The sequence below is a fragment of the Cicer arietinum genome, chromosome 4 (assembly GCF_000331145.2).
Source record: "Cicer arietinum cultivar CDC Frontier isolate Library 1 chromosome 4, Cicar.CDCFrontier_v2.0, whole genome shotgun sequence".
In the NCBI taxonomy this organism is placed as follows: domain Eukaryota; kingdom Viridiplantae; phylum Streptophyta; class Magnoliopsida; order Fabales; family Fabaceae; genus Cicer; species Cicer arietinum.
In genome coordinates, this window is record NC_021163.2 from 61,246,324 (window position 1) to 61,267,667 (window position 21,344).

Consider the following 21,344-nt stretch of genomic DNA (forward strand, 5'->3'; position numbering starts at 1 on the left):
ACCATGCAAAAGTTGACGACGAGTGAAATGACAATCAATTTTAATGTGATTGGTGCATTCATGAAATGTTGAGTTATACACAATCTAAATGACATTCATTTTATTGCAATACATAAATGACGATTCAAATAGACAAATACGCATATCAGATAGTAGCCACCACTATCGAATTATTTCAGTAATGGTGAGTGACATGACATGATACTCCGTTTTTGTAGAAGAACGAGATAATGTGTATTTTTTTATAACTTTTTTAATATATGTACTCCATGAAATATGCAAAACCATGTGGTAGACTTATGATATGCGGAAGTTATTGCTCTAATCAACTTCAAAGTAAGTATATAACTCCAATGAGGAAGTATGGAGAAAAAATAAGACTCTGAAATTGTATACATCGAATATAACGAATATTACAAACAATGATTGTCCAACATATTATATTGGGAGAAGTAGTAAATTGACCTACAACATGCACATCATAAGCAATATCAAGCATGATAATGGTAAGGTACACCAAATTGTCAACCAAAGTACTATACAAGGTAGATCTGATATATATGAACACCATTATAAGAAATATATTTCACATTCAAATCAACAAAACTACTGGTTGCTCAAGTATCATAAAGACGGGTCTATTCAATAAGGTTGACAATGTACTTATATTGAGATAGAATACTGCCTTTGAGAGTGACAACTTCAATCCGCAACAAGCAGCAAAATGTGCTCAAGTTGTTCATCTTAAATTGTATGCTTAACTGCAATTTCAACTTATTAATCTCATTATCATCATCACATGTGATAATAATTTCATCAATATATAAATAAGGTATAACACGACAATGAGAAAATGAACTTGAGAAACAAAGTCGATGCATGATCACTATAATGGAACCCATGTGATTTAATCACCGTATAAAATTGTTCAATCCAAACATGATAAGCTTGTTTAATAACATATGTAGCCTTTTTCAATTTACTCACTTCACTCGGTCTAGGAAAAACACCACAAAGAGATATTATATAAACTTCCTCTAAAATATCACATTTAAATAAAAATAAAAATTGACATTCATTTGAGAAATATATAAACATATAAAATAGCAATAGAATAATTAACTTGTAATAGTTACCTTGTAAAATAGTTTTTTAGCTTAACTTGTAGTAATTCCAAATTTTATAAATTAAAAAAAAATAGTAAACAAAATTAATTATATATAATTTAAGAAAAGTCCACTATACTATTAAATAAAAAATATAGTATTTTGTTTTAAAAATCACACGAGTGGCTAAATGATTCTTTTTATATTGATATTGATAAGCTTGATATATGTAAACGATACAACTACCTTCATTATAAAAATATATTTAATTACAAAATTAAAATTAAATTAATGTTAATATTTTATATAATTTAATAATAATAATAATTTAATTTTAAATATTGTAGTTTCAATATATTTTAATCTTGTTTGCTTATATATATAAAAAAATAACCTTATGATAAAAAATCATGCATATTTTTTAAAATTAATTATTATACACAATTAAAATATTATATATTTTTAATTTATATCTATTAAAAAATTTATTTTTATATTATATTTTTTAAAGGTAAATAATTAAATAACTTTCTTATCTTATTCTACCATTTTCAATTTGACTCATATTCAATATTTTTTGTAACTATAAATAGAGTTTGAGAATTATCTTTAACACCATATTTTACTGAATCATCATATTTAACTTAATATTATTCTCTTTTCTTTTTTTGCTCTTATCATATAATACTCGTAATCTATTATATTTTACCAACTCGTCAAACATTAAGTTTTACCAACTCATCAAATATTAAATTGAGATAATATATAATATTTTATTGCCTTATTTATCTCGTCATAATTAACAAATGAATAATCACTAATTATTTATTTTTACTTATAATCAAAACATCACACAATATCTTATTATCATATTTTTGTGAGTCATCAAATATTAGATTGAGACAAAGATATTAGAATTTATTTTATGTTATTACTCTTATCATAAACCTTACACAAGATAAGATTTAAAATAATATTTATTTTGCTGACTCGTCAAACATTAAATTACGAAAAAATACACTTATTTACTTTATCTTATTTCTCTTATCATAGCCAATAAACGAATCTATACAAATTAATTATTTTTACTTATAACTAAATTATCACATATTAATAATTACGACTCTTATATTCAAAATATCTTTTGTTTATATATAATAATAAATCACATTTATTAAAACACTCTATCTATCTTATCTCTCAAAGTATTAAATGAGTTTTGGTGTTCACACACATTTTCCTAAAATTTATTACACCAAAATGAAAATTAAATTCATATGTGCAAAATCTACTGACATTTAATTTTGAGAAATAATAATAAACTCTGAAACAGTGAAGTGAACTAAACCGTAAAAAACGACGTCGTTGAAATGGTCATTTCTCTCCATCACTTTTGCGAACAAAAAAGTACCAAGTTTTTCTGATTTTGCTCAGATACACAAACCAAACCAAACACATTTCAACAACAGCAACACCTTCTTCAAGATCCGATCAGATCCATTCAACTTTCTTCATCCACTCTCCATTTCCTCTCTATCTCTCTCTCTTAGTCTATTTCTCTCTCATCAATTTCACCGATCAATTTCTCCGTTACCTCTTCCCGTTTCACCTTCGCCGCCGGTTAGGGTTTCTTCAAACTCTACTCGAAATGCGCGGGATCGAGACACACGGTTCGTGAACACACCGTCTTCAATTTCACCAAGTGCATGAAGCTTTGGTGTTGTCTATGCTTCAACGAAGAAGAAAAGGAAGAAGAAGACGAAGAGGTAAAACGTAATCTTGTTATGAAGAACGACGAGGACATTATCGGAAACGTTGCTGATGACGATGATGGTGATGATGATGAAGCTGTTCCTAGAATTTACGAGGCTAGATTTCTTGCACAATTTGGAAGTGGTGCGTTTCGTTATCGGCCAGCCACACGTTTGTCGGAGGGAGAAAGTAGCTCTGTAAACGCCGATGTAGTTCCGGTTACCGGTTTTGAGAGTCCTCCCGTCGATGAAAGCCGTGATTCGTCGCACAAACGCGCCAAGTTCTACAAGTGAGTGTTTTTTTTTTTGGCGCAAGAGTTAGTTATTTTTTGATAAAAAATATTTTTTATGTGCATTGTTGTGAGAAAATGTTGATGTGTCGGGAATTGAAGTGAATAGTTGTTAATTTTACTGTGTTGTGATGTTGGTGAATTTGGTTGTGATGATTGATTGTGTTTTTCTTGCAGTGAGTGTCGGTTTGATGACCCGACAACGTCTTCTAGTAATGTGAAATACTCTATGGATATTGGAGATTTTGACTCTTCTCTTCGACCTAGTAATGTCACTTGTTATGGTGATTTTGCATTGATGTGCACTGGGGATGATGGTAACGGTGTGGAAGATAGTGAAGGGAACGACAGTGACAGTTCAAAACAAGATGAAGAAGAGGTTGTCAGGATGGATCTCACGGATGACCTGTTGCATATGGTACACCAAGCGGAAAAAATGTCAATTTTTTATTGCAATGTTTATTTTTTTGTTTATGTCTCTTTTAATTAAATTTAGCGTCTTATGATATATGGGTTTGATATCAAAAGTCTAATTTTTGTCTTATGATATCAAGTCTCACTTTTTCTATAAGTTTTTTTCTCTTATGTCGTCTTTCTTTACCTGTGAAATTTAGGTTTTCTCATTTCTGGAACAAACCGATCTCTGCAGAGCCGCCAGAGTGTGTAAGCAGTGGCGAATTGCTAGCACCCATGAAGATTTCTGGAAGAGTTTGAATTTTGAAGATCGGAACATATCTGTAGAGCAATGTGAGCTTGAGTTTTTATTGTATTAATTATGAAAGTTTTTAGTTGTGTTGTTGCAGCAAGCCTTTTTATTTAACATTCAGTTTTGGGAATTGGAAATTGGGGATTTGTTATTAATTTAAGTCCTGCTTCTGTAAATCAACTTTAATAGGTAAATGTGCTTATTCAAAGCTCTATATGTAATTGCAGTTGAGGACATGTGTAGGCGTTATCCAAATGCTACAGCAATGAGCATATCAGGACCGTCCATTTATTTGCTGGTCATGAAGACAATTTCTTTGTTAAGGTAGGTATTTTGTGTGACATTTCACTGAATCAAGCAATCTTGGACTCCAGTTGATTTGTTATAATTATTTTCAGGAATCTTGAGGTTTTAACATTAGGAAGAGGACAGATAGCAGATGCTTTTTTTCTTGCTCTACCTGATTGTTCTATGTTGAAAGAGTTGAATATCAATGATTCTACACTTGGCAATAGTATTCAGGAGATATCTGTCGTACATGAGAGATTGTGTCATCTTAAACTAACAAAATGTCGTGTCATGCGAATACAAGTCAGGTGAATATCCTTCAAAGTTTGATTGTCATTTAGCTGTCACTTTGTTGATAAGATATAAACTGATGGTATATTCCTTTTTCAGGTGCCCACAACTTAAAACTATGTCATTGAAGCGCAGTAACATGGCACAGGTCGTGCTTAATTGCCCTCTTTTGCTTGAACTTGATATAGGCTCTTGCCACAAACTTCCTGATGCTGCTATTCGCGCTGCTGCAACTTCATGCCCTCAACTAGTGTGGCTGGACATGCGTAACTGTTCTTGTGTCAGTGATGAAACACTGCGTGAAATAGCACAGCATTGTCCTAATCTTGGTTTTCTTGATGCATCATATTGCCCAAACATATCTTTGGAGGTTTGCTTCAAAATCTATTCTTACTTTTTGAGTATGTACGATTTTATTTTGAACCTGCATCTCTGCCTCTGTCTGACATTGTCATTTTTCTCTTTTAAGTCTGTTCGACTCCATATGTTGACAGTTCTAAAGCTTCATAGTTGTGAAGGCATCACTTCTGCATCAATGGCTGCAATAGCTCATAGTTCTATGTTGGAGGTATGCTATTTGTCCCAAATATCTGTTATTAACGATGTGGTTGAATTTCCAAGTATTTGGATGAATACATGATGTCACCGCCAATGCAGGTTTTGGAGCTTGACAATTGCAGCCTATTAACTTCGGTGTCATTGGATCTTCCACGATTGAACAATATTAGATTGGTGCACTGTCGCAAGTATGTTTCTGCTTCATTCTTTTCCTCCCAAGAAAAGTACAACAATTGTATTATTGATCTTTTTCTTTCTTTGTTGCTTGTGTGCAATGTACTTGCTTCTTAAGAAAACAGGCTATCCTTTTTTTTATTGTTGTGTCTAATTTATTTTTTGAATGGTTCCTTGGCAGATTGGCAGATTTGAACTTGAGGGCTATATCACTTTCTTCTATACAAGTGTCTAACTGCCCTGTACTCCACAGAATCAACATCACTTCAAATTCACTTCAAGTATGTCTTGCAATTATTCCTGGTTTCATTCCTCATTCTCATGCATACTAGAGCATAGCCCTCAATGATGATCGTTGTGGTGATGCAGAAAATAGCATTGCAAAAGCAGGATAGCTTAACTACATTAGGACTGCAATGTCAGTCTTTACAAGAAGTGGACCTCTCTGAGTGTGAATCTTTGACAAACACTATATGTGATGTTTTTAGTCATGGTGGGGGATGCCCTATGTTGAAATCACTAGTTCTTGATAATTGTGAGGTACATGAATAAAACTCTCCTTTTGTCATTTCTTGGATTCATACTTTCCAAAATTTGATTATTCATGAGATATGTTAGTAGTATATTTTGATAAATCAAATGGATGTTACCCTACAAGTTGATTCTACTTACCCAATTCTAATTGTTTTTATAAGTTGTAATCAACTAATCTAATTGTGCCAAAACTTTTGAATTGAAATTTTGCCTATAGTGTTATTTTCTATAATTCTAAAAAACTTTTTTTGTCTGTCATATTGATAACTTCTGAACGGGTGTTTTGTTAGGAACCAGAAAAATAAAGACAGCAATAGAACAGTATATATTTGTATCATTCACAGTAAAACAGATGAGAATAGTAAGGAAATAGGGTTACTAACTGACGCAGAGTAAAGCCCCTTCAGAGATCTATTGCCCTCTGCTCGTAGCAGAGATCTAATTCTCCAAGATGATTCATATCTCCTTAACATTCTTATATAATTCTCTCTCAATCATGTGCTGCCCAATTCGGTTACACCTTTTGTCACCTCATCATTCTCCTTCTCTTTCCTATTCTTCCTAACGGAAACCTTCTACACCCTTGGTCCCACATTTGAGCTCATATAAGGACCCATGGCCCTATCATATTCTCGGTGTCATCACGAGTCTCAATATCAGTCGAAAGAATTGCTGAAGTTTGTGAATTTAGTTGAAATAATCGCATGAAGCATTCACTATTACAATATCAGCATTTCAATGAATCAATTTGGCACTATTTACTGTATTGAAATATTTTAGCAGTGGAAAATCCTTGGCATTACATCTCAACTTTTCTGCTGGTTGTACTTGTGAGAGTACATGTTTCTTTAAATTCCTATTTGTTTTGTCTTATTGCTGATTTTGTTGGTGAAATGTTCTAGACTCATTCATGTTAACATTTTCTACTCTACTTGGTGGTTACTGCATGTAGAAGTTGACTTCAGTTTGCTTCATCAGCACCTCATTAATAAGTCTTTCGCTTGGTGGATGTCGAGCGATTACTACTCTTGAGCTAACATGCCCTAATCTTGAGAAGGTCATTTTGGATGGCTGTGATCATCTGGAAAGAGCTTCATTTTGCCCTGTAAGTGGTATTGATTTATTAGATACCTTGTACTTTGATTTGTATTAGTTGAAATCTTTTATTTCTTTTTGCCTTTTGAGTCGATCGTTTGGTGAAATATGTGAGAAATTAAAACTACAGAATAACAGTTAACATCTTTTGCTTGTATTTTGTTATTTGCATGGTGTAAGTATACGTAAAATTATACATTTGCAATCCAAGAGGTTGCTGTTGTCTTAGGGCTTTGTGGATGGTTATCAGTATGTTACAATACTTTGGAATCAACTTTGTACAGCCAACTGCTTTTCTTAGTATGATCTGATCATTTGATTATGATTTGGAAAGTAGTTCTTCCAATTCTTAATTTGAGTCCTGATTCGATAATCATTGGGGGTACATGACAAATTTGTTACATTGGCTTTTAATGACATGATATATAGCTGCTAAGCGCTTCCCTTTTCTCGCCTTTTTTTCAGGTTGGTCTTCGATCTCTAAATTTAGGAATATGTCCAAAATTAAATGTACTTCGCATTGAAGCAATGTTAATGGTCTCACTTGAGTTGAAAGGATGTGGCGGACTGTCTGATGCATCCCTTAATTGTCCTCTCTTGACATCTCTGGATGCTTCCTTTTGCAGGTGAAGCTTCATTTGTTATTTTCTTGGTTATCCTGCTTGTATATGGACTGATGTTTGTTGTTTTGACTTACAGCCAACTCACTGATGAATGCTTGTCTGCAACAACCCGTGCATGTCCAATAATTGAGTCATTAATATTGATGTCATGCCCATCTATTGGGTTAGATGGACTCTGTTCCCTGCGTTGGCTCCCAAATTTAACTCTGCTTGATTTATCATACACTTTCCTGGTGAATCTGCAGCCTGTTTTTGAGTCTTGTTCACAGCTAAAGGTAAACCTCATTATAAGTGCTTATTTTTGCTGTCTAGAATATTGCAAATAGTACAATAGTAGTGAAGAGCCTCCCCCCCCCATTCCCAAAACAAATATAAAGAAGTGGTGGTTATCTAGTTTAATAAACTTAACAAATTTATGATATTACATACACACACGGGATTTAAATACTTAAATTAGTGTTCAGATACAGTTGAAAGCAACTTGACATGTCTGTAAGTTGTTTTTAATGTAATAAAACTCTCTAAAATAGCTCATTGAATACGGGTGTAATTAAAGTGTCTATCCAAGTGCACTCAAAGTCCTTTACCTTCCCTCTAATATTGATGAACATGAAATGTAATTTGGTCTTTATTGGCACATATAATGTTATGATATTAATTGGTTGACTTATGAGTTATAAATTTACTAGTAATTAGTGATAATTTGCCGCTGACGACACATCTTGGAATAGATGGTTTGTTAGGAACCATGAAAATAGGAGATAATCTCTCCTCCAAGGGTTTCCCCTTCTACAATAGTCACTACTCTATTCACAAATGTTTACAATACTCAATGGGTTATGGAATGGCGTTTTAATGTTTGTTTAATTATTCTCTCTGCCTTTTTTGATAGTGTCATTCTTGTTTCTTGAAGGTGTTAAAGTTGCAGGCATGCAAATATCTCACCGACTCGTCACTTGAACCTCTCTACAAGGGGGGTGCTCTACCAGCTCTTGAGGAGTTGGACCTGTCTTATGGAACTTTGTGTCAGAAAGCGATAGAAGAGCTCCTTTCTTGCTGCACACACCTTACTCGTGTGAGTTTGAACGGCTGTGTGAATATGCATGATTTAAACTGGGGGTACAGTCAAGGGAAGATTCCTCATTTGCCTGGCATAAGCGTCCTATCCATTGCAAGTTCCTATGAGAATATTGATGTGTCAAGCGAGCAACCCACCCGATTACTTCAGAACCTTAACTGTGTGGGTTGTCCAAATATTAGGAAGGTTTTCATCCCATCAACAGCACATTGTTCCCATTTATTGTTTTTAAACCTTTCTCTGTCAGCTAATTTGAAGGAAGTTGATGTAGCTTGTCTCAACCTATGCTGGCTTAATTTAAGGTATTTTTGTCTCTCAAATGAATGTGGATTGGTTTCTGTCTTGATAACATATTGTAATTTTTTTTCATCTATCTGTTCAGCAACTGTTCCTCACTTGAAGTTTTGAAGCTAGAGTGCCCGAGATTGACAAATCTATTCCTTCAGGTTATTATTTTTCTCTGCCAATTTAAAGTTATCCATGCACATTATTATTGACTTTCTTGCAATCATATCTTATTATTGTTTCATCTATACTTTAAAATTTATTGTGGTAATATGTTTGTCCAAGATTGCATGAGAAATGCTAGCAACACATTCGGCTGTTATAGGTAGAGATCTAGATATTGAGCATTATATAGGTGAGAGGACTCATAAATTCATTGTCTTAAGATTTTCGATAAAGATGTGATATCCAACTCACTTGTGTGGCTGCTCTGGACCCAACGTGATGTTATCTTGGACTCCCTTATGACCCAACAATGTTATCAGAGCCGATGGTTTGACTTGACCGGCTTCTTGATCAAAGGTATTTAGGCGGTGTGTCCCGTTATGTGCCATCAACAGTGGTGCAAGTGGATGAAAAACTTTCGCTTGAGGGAAAGCATGCCTAGACGAATGGATGGACTCACTTGAGGGGGAGATTGTTGTTATATCAAGTGTGAGCAGAAAAGTGCCACATTGGATGAAAAACTTTCGCTTGAGGGAAAGCATGCCCAGACGAATGGATGGACTCACTTGAGGGGGAGATTGTTGTTATATCAAGTGTGAGCAGAAAAGTGCCACATTGGATGAAAAAGTAGATATTTAGTACTATATAAGTGAGAGGACCTATAAACCCATTGCCTTAAGGTTTTGGGTGAATATGTAGTGTTCCACTCACTTGTGTGGTTGCTCTTGACCCAATTTCATTGTCCTTCGGACCTCTCACGACTCAACATCAACTATATCGTCATAGTTTTAGAGAATTATAGAATTGTTGTTTTTTGCCCTTGGCTCGGGTTCTCTTGGCACTTTTTCAAGAATGGCGACATACATTTTTGTTCAACAATGTTAGGGTATGGGGTTGACCTTTGTCATTCACCTGGAATAAATGTTTGAATGTGTGATATTTGAGTAATATTGTCAAATTGTATGACTTAAATTTAGTCATTCTTGCAACACATCAATCGATTCATTTTTGTGCTGTAGTTATTTGCTTCCTAATATGTTTTTTGGGGTCGGGATAATTTGGATATTTTAGGCATGCAATATTGATGAGGAAGCTGTTGAAGCTGCTATATCAAAATGTACTATGTTGGAGACTCTTGATGTTCGCTTTTGTCCTAAGGTGAGAGCAAATGTGTATAATACAAGAAATTTTGATTTCAGTTAATCAACCTTTTCTTGCATGATGCAATGCTTCGTGCTTGAATTCCCATCTTTATCATGTTATTCAAAATCATTTATAAAGAATTTTATTGTGCTTTACAGATAAGCTCAATGAGCATGGGAAGTTTTCGTGCCGCGTGTTCTAGTTTGAAGCGTATATACAGCAGTTTGACAACTTCATCAATGTGATTTAGTAGAATCCCTGAAGTTTTGCGGTGCTTGTTCACTTGGATTGAAGGCACGCTTGGTAATAAATGTTGTTATTGTGTAATGTATTGTAAATGGTTAACTTTTTATTGTTGTGTTTGCTTGGCATATAGAAATGAGGTTATCTTCATGCATTGCTATAATAAGTTATTGTTCTAATTGTAACCTATGTAAATTTTACAGTTCATTTTGTTGCTGCATATTTTTTTCTTAAGTGGTCTGTCTGACCTTTCTCTTGTGAAGAATAGGCGTCTATCCTTTCATATTGACATTATCAATGCTGTAAGTTTTGTAAGATGGATGCGGCATATTGACTTTTATATTTTGATGAAAATTTGATGTATGCACAAGATCGATAGACTTATATTTTGATATTTATATGTTGATGAAAATTTGATGTATGCATAAGATCAATAGAAACCACAAGGCATTAGCTCATTTGAACAAAAAAAAACCTCAGCCTCTATAGGTCGGTTGACTGATGGGTTGCCATGTTAATAACAAAACATAATCATAAACCAACGATACCTAATGAATCTTAGGTGCTTTGGCCCATCAAAATAGAAAGAAAAATAAAGCTAAATTAGTTCATTAAAATTCAATGTAATTTTCAGTCAATTTTTTTGATTCACAGTCGAAAATGATGAGTTAAATCCTAGTTCTATCTTTTGGGATGCTGTGGGTGTTCAGCACAAAACCCTGCTTTGCTGCAGAACAGTGCTGTGGGAAAAGATCTAAGTCCATGAACTTAGGGAAAAAATCCTGTCGATTATTTATTCTTATTACCAATTGAATTGAATTTAAAAAAAAATGGTAATATATTATTACACTCGTTATCTCTCCTCTTAAGTAGATATGATATTTTATCATCTTTTGATTAAAAAACCACAGTAAAAATGATAAAGATATAAATACTAAATTATTTAATGCATTATTGGAGATAAAAATCAACAATCAAATTAAGATAAATTGGTCTTGCCTTATCATCAATGGAGTAATTGAGGAATAATTCCTCTCGATTTCTTTCTCATGGTTTTAAATCTGACTCTTAAAACTCTTTGCTCTTTCATTTTTTTTTTTTTTATTAAAAATACTCTCACCTTTTTTTTAAGAGTTTTTCATATTTAGACCATATATATCAATTTGAATTTTATGAGACGAATAGAGTACTACTTTTGTCTCATGTGAACTAAGTAATTGCTAAGAAGGCTCCTCAACCTCATCAATGTAATGAAACTTTTGCCCCAAATTTTGGTGTTAAGGCATCAAGTACATGCTCCTTCCCTTGTCACTTCCTAGGATGCCATTCTATGTATGCACATGCACCTGAGCTATTATCTGAATCCTCATAAGAAACCAGAATAGCTTAGATATGCTTGAGTTTATTTTAAGAATCTCACTCATATGGAAGCTACTGTGACAAATACATATGGTATGTGTTGTTCAACAGTGGCGAACATAACATGATAACATCTTTGCTCTTGAGGGTGGTTTTAATCCATTGGTCTTCAAATGTTGAAAATAAATTTCTCTTTAAGTTGTAAAAAATATAGATATGATTAATCACTCTATACTAAATAACTACTTGACTTCAAGTGGTTAATAAATTTCTGAATGAATCAGTTAGGAATATCTGAATTTAAACTCTGGTTGAAACAATTATTAGTCAAATTTATTTACCTCTTAATTGAATTTGAATCACCGGAGCTCACATTCTCAGAGAACCGAAGAGTGAAAAACCAAAAAAATGAATCACTCATAATTAAGAGAATAACATGATGATCAAGTAGTCTTTCCTTCACAGACATTAGAAAAAAATAAGTTGATGAATATATTGTAATATTACAACATATTAAGCATGCCAAGTTCTTACAAAGATGCTTTAAACTTCAAAACAAGAAAGAGAATAATAAGAATCAAAACAATACCACCAGAAGAACCACCAACTCTATGAATCCAATTACGATCAAACCTTGTGAAGCTTCTATCCAAAAAAGCTGATAAAGCTATGACTAAAACCAATACAAAAAGAAGCATAGGTAACCAAAAAGCAATACTAATAGTTTGTTCATCATCTTCCAACTCACTCTCTGATTTGTGGTCTATGTAAAGAGGAGAAGCCACAGCTAAAACTACCAAGCTTATAGCTGCCACTCTCTCAAATGAAGAAATTTTGCTTCCACTTCTATTAGCTCCAAGTTCCATTCAGAAGAAAAAATGATAAAAAATTCACTTTTGTGTTGCTGATATGTAGATATGATGTAATTGTAACTCAAAATGTTGATGTGGTGAGAGGAATCTTGCTTTTGAAAGTAAGCACTAACAAGCATAGGATACTCAAATATATTCTAATTCATTCATTTACTAGTAGTAGTACTATTACTTTGGGACAAGAATGTGACTGAACAAAGCAACTTCATCAAAAGAAAAATATGACAAAATTTACATTGGATATAACAAAATTTAAACTTTTAAAAAATTGATAGGAAAATTTCCAATACACTTTTAATAAATAAATAAAAATTCTATATTTAAAAGTGTTTAAGAACATTTGTTAATGTTTTTCTTTCTATATTTGACACTACCTTAAAATGTGTCCTTAAACTATATGTTAGTATTTGCCTAATCATAGTAACGATAAATGGTTAAATAGATAGTATAACTTTTTCTATTCCATTGGACACCCCCACTACATGTTCAATGGGTTTAGAAGTTGAAAAATAGGAGACCAATTCCCATTTATTTCTGAAAAATTTACACCTCTATTTAAAAGTACGCATTTGAAGGAAAAATATTGTATTTTCTCTTGAAGCATACATTTGGAGGGCAAAATAATAATTTTTTCTGGGTTTTTATTTATGAAATGTATATACTAGATTAGTATTTAGAAAATTAATTTGAATAGTGTTACTTTTTTTTCTTTCCATTCATCGTTATTTTATCATTTTTTAATGTAAAGCTTCAAGTTTCAGCACATATTTCCATGCATAATTTGACTTAATTTTAACGGTACTTTGTTTTTCTTTTCTTTCAAATTTTTCTTTTCTTTCAAATATGCGTGAGTCTCGCACTATTTGTAATTGTAATTTGTTTTTGACAAAATTATAATTGTTGTATTTTATTCAAATGAAGAATGACAAAAGAGGTCCAAATTAAATCAAATATATTGCGACTAATATAAAAATTAGGCACTCTTGCTAGCGAATGAGTGAGATATATTTTGTTTTTTTTTCTTCAATAAAACTTATTCTAAAGTTTGAAAAAACAATCTGTAGAGATCTAAAACCATCTGAAATAGCTCATAATTCAATTTGGATATTTGAGTTATCAAAGATACTATCCACCATTTTATCAACACATAAAAAAACCCATCCACAATGACTTGTAATCTATATCACATGCAGGTAGTTTGGTTGATGATTTAAAGAACGTCGAAGAAATTATAAAAAATAAATCTCAAATTTAAAAAATTAATATGACTATTAGTTTACTAAAATATTAAAAAAATAAAAAGAAAATAAAAAGACATCTTTAATAGATCCAACACTTCAAGCCCAATAATAGTTTCCTTTAGAGCCCAAGTTTACGTTTTAATTGATGGAAGCAAAACCTTGGAACCACTCTGTTTTCGCCTCGAAAATTGCTCTAAATCGTCCAAAATGCACATCCCTACCCAAAACGATGTTGATCATGGTAAAGTGCTACATCTATGTTGTATTTTAGTTATTTACAATGATACGATGCAGAATCTTAATCTATTTTATCGATAATTAATTTCTCCAAAAAAATATGATTAACCTTTTAGTAAGATCTCTTTTCTCATACATTTTTTTTTAATTCAGAATACTTGAATCTCAGCCAACCCTCAATATTTTCATGACCAAAATTATAAAAAATAATTAATATGAAATAAGAGAAAAATGGTTGTACAATGTCAGTTGATATAAATAATTGATTATATAGTTTTACTACATAATTATAACTTTCATCAATCAATAATTAAATAATCGACGGTTTTATGTTAATGATAAGTGTAAAATTGTTTATATTAACAATACATAACCATTAAACTCATAAAATAATAAGTCAGTTTGTTATCGATTTTTTTTTTTTAAAATACTATTTGGATATTCTATAATTTAGAGATTATAATATTTTAAAGATTTTTTTTTTAATGAGTCATTTTATGTTTGTATGTGAAAGTGAATTTTTTAAATTGATTATAAAAAATGATTTTTTTTAAGCTATTAAAAGCAACTTTAAGAAAAACCAATTATGTTATTTTCATTTTTTCAAAAGTAACAAACAAATACAAATTTTCAAAAGTGATTATTTTAATTAAAAATGAATTCCTTAGATAAAAACTTTACCATACGCACTTTATATTAAACTATTACAAAAATCTGTGCACGTGTAAATAGACAAATGTATCAAATATTATTTTATTATCTACTATCAATATAAAAAAAGTAACCACTAACAAAATTGTTTTATTGTGGTAATTAATTTTATCGTAGAATCATTAACAAGAGATATGCAAGTAATTGATATTTAAAATTATAAAAAAGAATTGTTTTATTGTCGTAATTAGTTTTATCATAGAATCATTAACAAGAGAGATGCAAGTAGGGATGAGAATATGTTAGGTTGTCCGTAAGGGGCCTATGGTCTGACCTATTTATGGCATGACCTACTTATGGTCTGATCTATTTAATAAAAATGTTAGACTCAGACTATTTTTAAAGCTTATTTATTTAAATAGGTCAGACTCATGCTTATAAAAAAGTCTATTAGACATGACAGACCGACCTATATATATTTTATTATTTATTATTGTTATTTTATTATTATTATTATTTATTAATAATATTATTTTCTATTTTAAAGTCTATCAATTAGGCAATCACTCGGTAGTCGTTTCATATTCAGTAGCGATTCCATATTCGATAGCCGTTCAATTAGGTCATAACTCACTAGTCGTTCCATATTTGTTTGAGAGGTAATAATAGATTCATTTGTTTTATGACAAAAACTATTATTTGAAACCAAAAGTCAATTTTTAGGGTTTGAAGGGTGTTTCTTTTATATTTTTAAAAAATCATTTTGTCAGATTTTTATTTTTATTTTTAATATATATAGATATGTACATTAGTATTGGTATGGATAAAGAATGTAGCTTTATATGTGTATAGAGACTAATTATGAATTCATTTTGTTTTTTTGTTTTTGTTTTCTTATAAGGTTGTTGTAGTGCAGACTTGTTAGTTATTATTTTATTATATTTAATTATAATTTTATTAGTTTTTTTTTATATAAAGGCATAGTTTAGTCTATTTAAAAAAAATATAAAATAAAACATTTAAATAATTTATCGTGAGTAAGGCTTTTAAATAAGCTTTCAGGTAAAACCAGACTTTTAAAAAAGTCAGACCAAACCAAAAAAAAAAAAGTATATGATATATCCTAGGCCAGACTTAGACTTAATAAATTAATCATATACCATATTTCAAAGCATGGCCTAACCTATTCCCTACTCTAAATGCAAGTAATTGACATTTAAAATTACAAAAAATAAAACGACAATAAATAAAAAACCGCAACAAAAGTAAAAAAAAAACCTATAAAAAGAATGTAATTGAAACATTAAACTCCAAAAACAAAATTACACGTAAAATATAATTGTCACTTAAATAATTGATATCTAAAGTAGAAGCACTAGCGAATGCTTAATGAGAGAACAATATAATTACAGAGAGACATTTGCAATTTCAATGCAAAATTATATAATTGTCGTATAACATTAAAGTTTTAGTTGAGTCATTCGTATTGAAATCATATAATCATTTTGAAGGAAAAAAATGAAAAATACATAATTATAACTACTGCATAAAAAAATGCAATAAATATCTGTCAGTGATAAATATAAAAGATTACAATATAAATATTTGCTACTTATTGATAAAAAGACATGAGACATATATTTATCATTAATTAATTAATATTAAAAAACACATAATAAATATTTGTTACTAATAAATAAAAAATGATAGATACATATTTATAATTGATGTATAAAAAAACACATGACAAATATTTATAATTAATAAATATAAAAAATCATATAATAAATATTTATAACTGATACATAAAAAACACGAGATAAATATTTATTACGAGTAATTATAAAAAAACATAAAACAAATCTTTGCTATTGAAATATAAGAGTATTGAAAAAATAAACACACATTTTTTAGTAGCATAGGGAAAAACATAAAAAAATATTTATCACTACAAATACAAAAAATTATAAAATAAATATTTATCACTAATATATAAAATTAAAAATTATTTAAATTCTAAACTTATCAGATATATAATAACAACAACGGATCACCTGCGATAACACGGTTTTCTTATTAGTTTATTGACATAATTGCTATTGTTCCTAGTTTTTTTTAAAAAAATGCATGCAATTATAATCTCTCCTCTCCCCTCCCAAAGTGAGATATTATTCTTCTCCGATCCATTTCCCCAGAGGGAAATTGATTTGATTTAAGCTTAAAATACACCTGCAGCTGAGAGATAGAATTATGGGACCCCAAAACCTTAATGTACACATTTAATAGGCACGTGACTATGAACCACTGTTGTTGTTGAAAGGTCCTAGTTCTAGCTTAAACGCTTTGCATGTGATTGTTGGGCCACATTCTACACACCTCTAATTTTCTTTTTATTTTCTTCAGTGGAAAGTATGTGTAGTGTGTAAATAATACAAAAGCAACGGAATATAATACTTTACTCCCCCACACAAAATATTTCAATTTATATTTATATTTTGATAAGAGTATACTACTTACTACTTTATACCATTTCTCAATATCAGAGTAGAAGTTGATATGTGGAGATTTGAACTCTAAATTAATGTGAACTGTTTAATTTGTTCGGTGAAAAAGACATCACTAAAGATTTTAAGTAGAAGGTTCAAGTTCCATTATAAACTAATCCAATTATTAATTTATATGAAAGTAATATATTTTACTTTTTTTTAGTCCTTACAAAATTCACCTTCTCTAAATGTGAATGTAGTTTGACTACCATAGTGTGATGTGGACTATTTAATTTTATTTGAATTGGAAACTGATTTATATTTTATTATGTTAAATTTAAAAAAAAAGAAAGAAAAAATCTTAAATTATTTTCTCCTCCATTTATTTGACGACGCATGAGCCCCATTTGTTGTCGAGAATAAATCATAAATGAAGTAAACAATGGTATATGAAGTTATGCAATCATCTCCTAGAGAACCGCCATTCGCATTGTACACGAGACTCGCATCGATGCCTTTGTGCAGCACCTGATTTCAATAACAAGTTCGTTGTTTTGTCTGCGCTGAACAATGCCCTAGCTCCTCCCAAATCGAGGTTGAACTTTCTCGATTGCTCTTGAACAAATCAACTCCCAGTTGGTGGCGACGATGATGGATGATGGATTGGTTGCAATGATGTGCCGTGAAATAAATGGAAGAGAGAAAAATTTACTTTTTTTTTTAATAAAGTAAAAACACAACAGATACAACATAAACTTTTGTAAAATAACAAAGACTAAAATTAGTAATAGTGTTAGTATTTGAAGATATTTGCAATGAAAGTAAAACCAGAAAAAGTAATGGAATGAAATAAATGTGTTATTTTTTATTGAGATGAATATGTTGTTTATACATAACTTATATTATATTGTTTCTAACTACGTTCTACTTAACTAACTAACTAAGTGGTTAGTTAGTTAATTACATACAATCAAACTTATTTGAATTACACAAAAATTGAATACGGATAACGTTTAAGGTTCTCCGTTTTTCTGTCACTCAAAACCAAAAACGTTATTGTTTTACAATATACATTCAAATATCCATAATAATATTTTATGAAGTTGCAAGTCATACGACAATATTATTCGAGATCTATAAAAACAATTGATAGGAAATTGCATTTATAATTATAAAATTACAATTAATAAGATATAACTCTTAGTTATAAAGTCACAATTATTTACATATTCATCGTAATCAAATTCTTAAAAAGTTTGCAAACGTTTATCTTTCGATTATAAATATTGTAGTGGTTCAATGATGTTAATAGATGTTAAAATATAAAATAAAACAATTAATTAAACTAAACACTAATATAATAAATAAATAAATAATATATTTATATAAGTGCGGGTGCGGGGCGAGGTGGGTACTATAGTACCTGTACCCGCACCTATACCCGCTTAGTTTTGCGGGTAATTACTTGTCTTTGTGTCCATATCCATTATGCGGATTTTTACCCTACCTATTGTGGGTTTTTGGTTTTTTTTTTTGCGGTACCCATTGGGTGTGAGACTAATTGTCATCTCTAAGTGAAACCTTGTCTCAATGTGTTTGCTTCTTCCATGAGACACAAGGTTCTTTGCCAGATTTATTGATGAAATGTTGTCAATCAGCAATGAAATTGGTCTGCAAATTTCCATCTTTAGCTATGTTGTTAATGACTCCAACCACAATATTTGGCAGACTGCATAACTGCCAACAATATACTCAGCTTCACATGATGATAGTGCTACCACATACTGCTTCTTTTGCACTTTTTGCTTCAAAATGTCCCATGCTTCTTTTGCACTTTTTGCACCAGAAATTTTGTCAAATTTGGTCGTGTCAAGGCATTGATGAAGAATGAAGATGGCATTGCAATCTTTCTTCTTGTTTTCTTTGAAATTCAACCTCTACTCCTCTGTTGAATTGGCTTCCAGATCTTAAAAACCTTTTTCTATGATTTCCAACACTTCTTGAAATCCAAACAATGATCGAGTATGCACTCTCCATATATCCCAATTTTTTCCATTGAAATGTGGCATGTGGGCTGAAAATTTTCTATTGTTTGCACTTGAACTCATTCTCACTATACTCGTGTTTGTCACTCTTTTGGATCAAAACCTTACTATGGATACCACTTGTTAGTGTTAGAATCTGTTTGCAATGGAAGTAAAACAAGAAAAAGTAATGGAATGAAATGAATGTGTTATTGTTTATTGAGATGAATATGTTATTTATATATAACTTCTATTACATTGTTTCTAACTACATTCTACTTAACAAACTAACTAACTAAATGGTTAGTTAGTTAGTTGATTACATACAATCAAACTAACTTGAATTACACAAAAACTGAATACGGAAAATGTTTAACGTTCTCCGTTTTTCTGTCACTCAAAACCAATAACGTTCTTGGTTTCCATCAAATAAAAGATTTACAAGAACCAAAGTTCAAAAAAATATCTAAATATATTTAGCGGTTTTAAAATCACATTTAACCCTTAAATATAAAATATTTCTATTGTTCATATGTTGTTTTGACTTTCTTTTTCTCTTCATTATAGAAAGTTTATTTATCCATCTCCTATTTGGATTGGTAATTTAGAGTTGTATTTTTACCAAAAAGATAGAGGAAAAAGAAACTAACTCGTGTTATTACATTTCCTTGGTTATTGCGTCAAACCAATATAAGTTAATCATAAATTATTTTATACTCATTATGTTGGAAAGAAAACAATGCCCACCATGACCTCATTTATCTTCTTTCGGGTCCTTCTTCTTTAACGTTGAATATATTAAATAGTGAATGAGATAAAAATATAGACAATGAACAATTTTAAATTTTTTAAATGGAGTGTTATTTTTATAATTTCGATCAAAGGGATCCAAACATTGAAACATAGAGAGATTGACTAGGTATCTAAAACATTACATTAATTCATTAATTTACATTATGGAATATGATAACAATAGTGTTATACATTATGAATGTTTGTTTCGGGAAATATCTATAAGCTGGTGTGTTTTATTTGTAAAAATATGGAATAATTTTAATTCTGGATTTGATGGAAAATAAGATCGGTAAAGAATTTGATTGGTCCAATTTAAAAAGTAGCATTGGATACATGGACAGAGCTCATAAGGCTAAGTTCAGTTTTTTATAGTGATTTACGTTTTGGTTTGTGGTTCATGTAATTATGGAAAAACATGTTTATCCAATGTTACGTCCGTATATCCAATAGTTTAAGAAAAACTTATAAATACGTATCGTTCAAAAGTTTTACTTGAAAGTGACTTCGTGAAAATGTCTACAATATTATCATATGAACAAGTTTGTTGAACGCTTATGTCACCGTTCTTCAAAAAATCAAAAGTGAAAAATAAAATTGGAGAAATATGATATGCATTATCTCTTTTAATGCACCCTTATTTCAACTGAGTAATTCATGCAATATTATTTTCATAGAGGATTTTAACACATTCCCGACTTGTCTCATATAGCACTAAAAGTTCTGCATAATTTGATATTGTTGTTGTTATAGTATATTTCACATATCTCCATGAAATGGTTGTACCACCACATGTAATTAAGTAATCTATTTGTGATCAACCATTATGAGGATCTAATAAATTACCTCTATGATAAAGAAGTATATGCTTGCTTCTGTTCCAATGCCTTCGTGTAGGTGAAGAACTATATCTTACTAATAGATTGACAAAAAATGATATATCAAGACGTGTGTAATTAGCAAGGTACATTAGCGCTCTAATCTCACTAAATTATGGTACTTCATAACCAAGTAGTTCATCATCCTTTTCTCGAGGTCTGAATTGATCTTTATCTACATCTAGTGATCTCACAATCATTAGAGTACACGAATATGAGATTTGTCTATTTAGAAACATTTTAGCACTTTTTCTATATTAGTTTCTTAGAGCACAAACACTCAATTGTTCATTTGCTCAATTTGTAATCTGAAAAAAGAAAAAAAAAAAAAAAAAAAAAAAAAAAAAAAAAAAAAAAAAAAAAAAATTTTTTAAAAAAAAAAAAAAAAAAAAAAAAAAAAAAAAAAAAAAAAAAAAAAAAAAAAAAAAAAAAAAAAAAAAAAAAAAAAAAAACATTATTTTTCCCAAGTCATTC

General features: G+C 30.5%; 2 protein-coding genes across 2 annotated transcripts; one reads left to right on the top strand and one right to left on the bottom strand.

Annotated features, from left to right (window-relative positions):
- The first annotated feature begins 2,488 nt into the window (after positions 1 to 2,488).
- LOC101495453 (F-box/LRR-repeat protein 15) lies at positions 2,489 to 10,722 on the top strand. Its single transcript, XM_004498801.4, has 17 exons — positions 2,489 to 3,147; positions 3,325 to 3,565; positions 3,762 to 3,894; positions 4,081 to 4,177; positions 4,252 to 4,449; positions 4,532 to 4,802; positions 4,902 to 5,000; positions 5,090 to 5,178; positions 5,346 to 5,445; positions 5,534 to 5,704; positions 6,651 to 6,803; positions 7,259 to 7,419; positions 7,493 to 7,691; positions 8,330 to 8,796; positions 8,877 to 8,940; positions 10,016 to 10,102; positions 10,246 to 10,722. The coding sequence occupies exons 1-17, from the start codon at positions 2,813 to 2,815 to the stop codon at positions 10,330 to 10,332; spliced, it is 2,952 nt and encodes a 983-aa protein (XP_004498858.1). The 5' UTR covers positions 2,489 to 2,812; the 3' UTR covers positions 10,333 to 10,722.
- Positions 10,723 to 12,157: 1,435 nt separating this feature from the next.
- LOC101503399 (uncharacterized) lies at positions 12,158 to 12,718 on the bottom strand. The gene has a single exon (XM_004498912.3). It carries the CDS (start codon positions 12,553 to 12,555, stop codon positions 12,220 to 12,222), a length of 336 nt encoding a protein of 111 aa, XP_004498969.1. The 5' UTR covers positions 12,556 to 12,718; the 3' UTR covers positions 12,158 to 12,219.
- Positions 12,719 to 21,344: the final 8,626 nt, after the last annotated feature.

Bases quoted from the DNA above. Each gene is read 5' to 3' on its own strand.
- LOC101503399 (XM_004498912.3), bottom strand. From the start codon at position 12,555: ATGGAACTTGGAGCTAATAGAAGTGGAAGCAAAATTTCTTCATTTGAG.
- LOC101495453 (XM_004498801.4), top strand. From the start codon at position 2,813: ATGAAGCTTTGGTGTTGTCTATGCTTCAACGAAGAAGAAAAGGAAGAA. The intron at 5,705-6,650 runs GTACATGAATAA...TACTGCATGTAG, and splicing joins TAGTTCTTGATAATTGTGAG to AAGTTGACTTCAGTTTGCTT. The intron at 6,804-7,258 runs GTAAGTGGTATT...CCTTTTTTTCAG, and splicing joins AAAGAGCTTCATTTTGCCCT to GTTGGTCTTCGATCTCTAAA.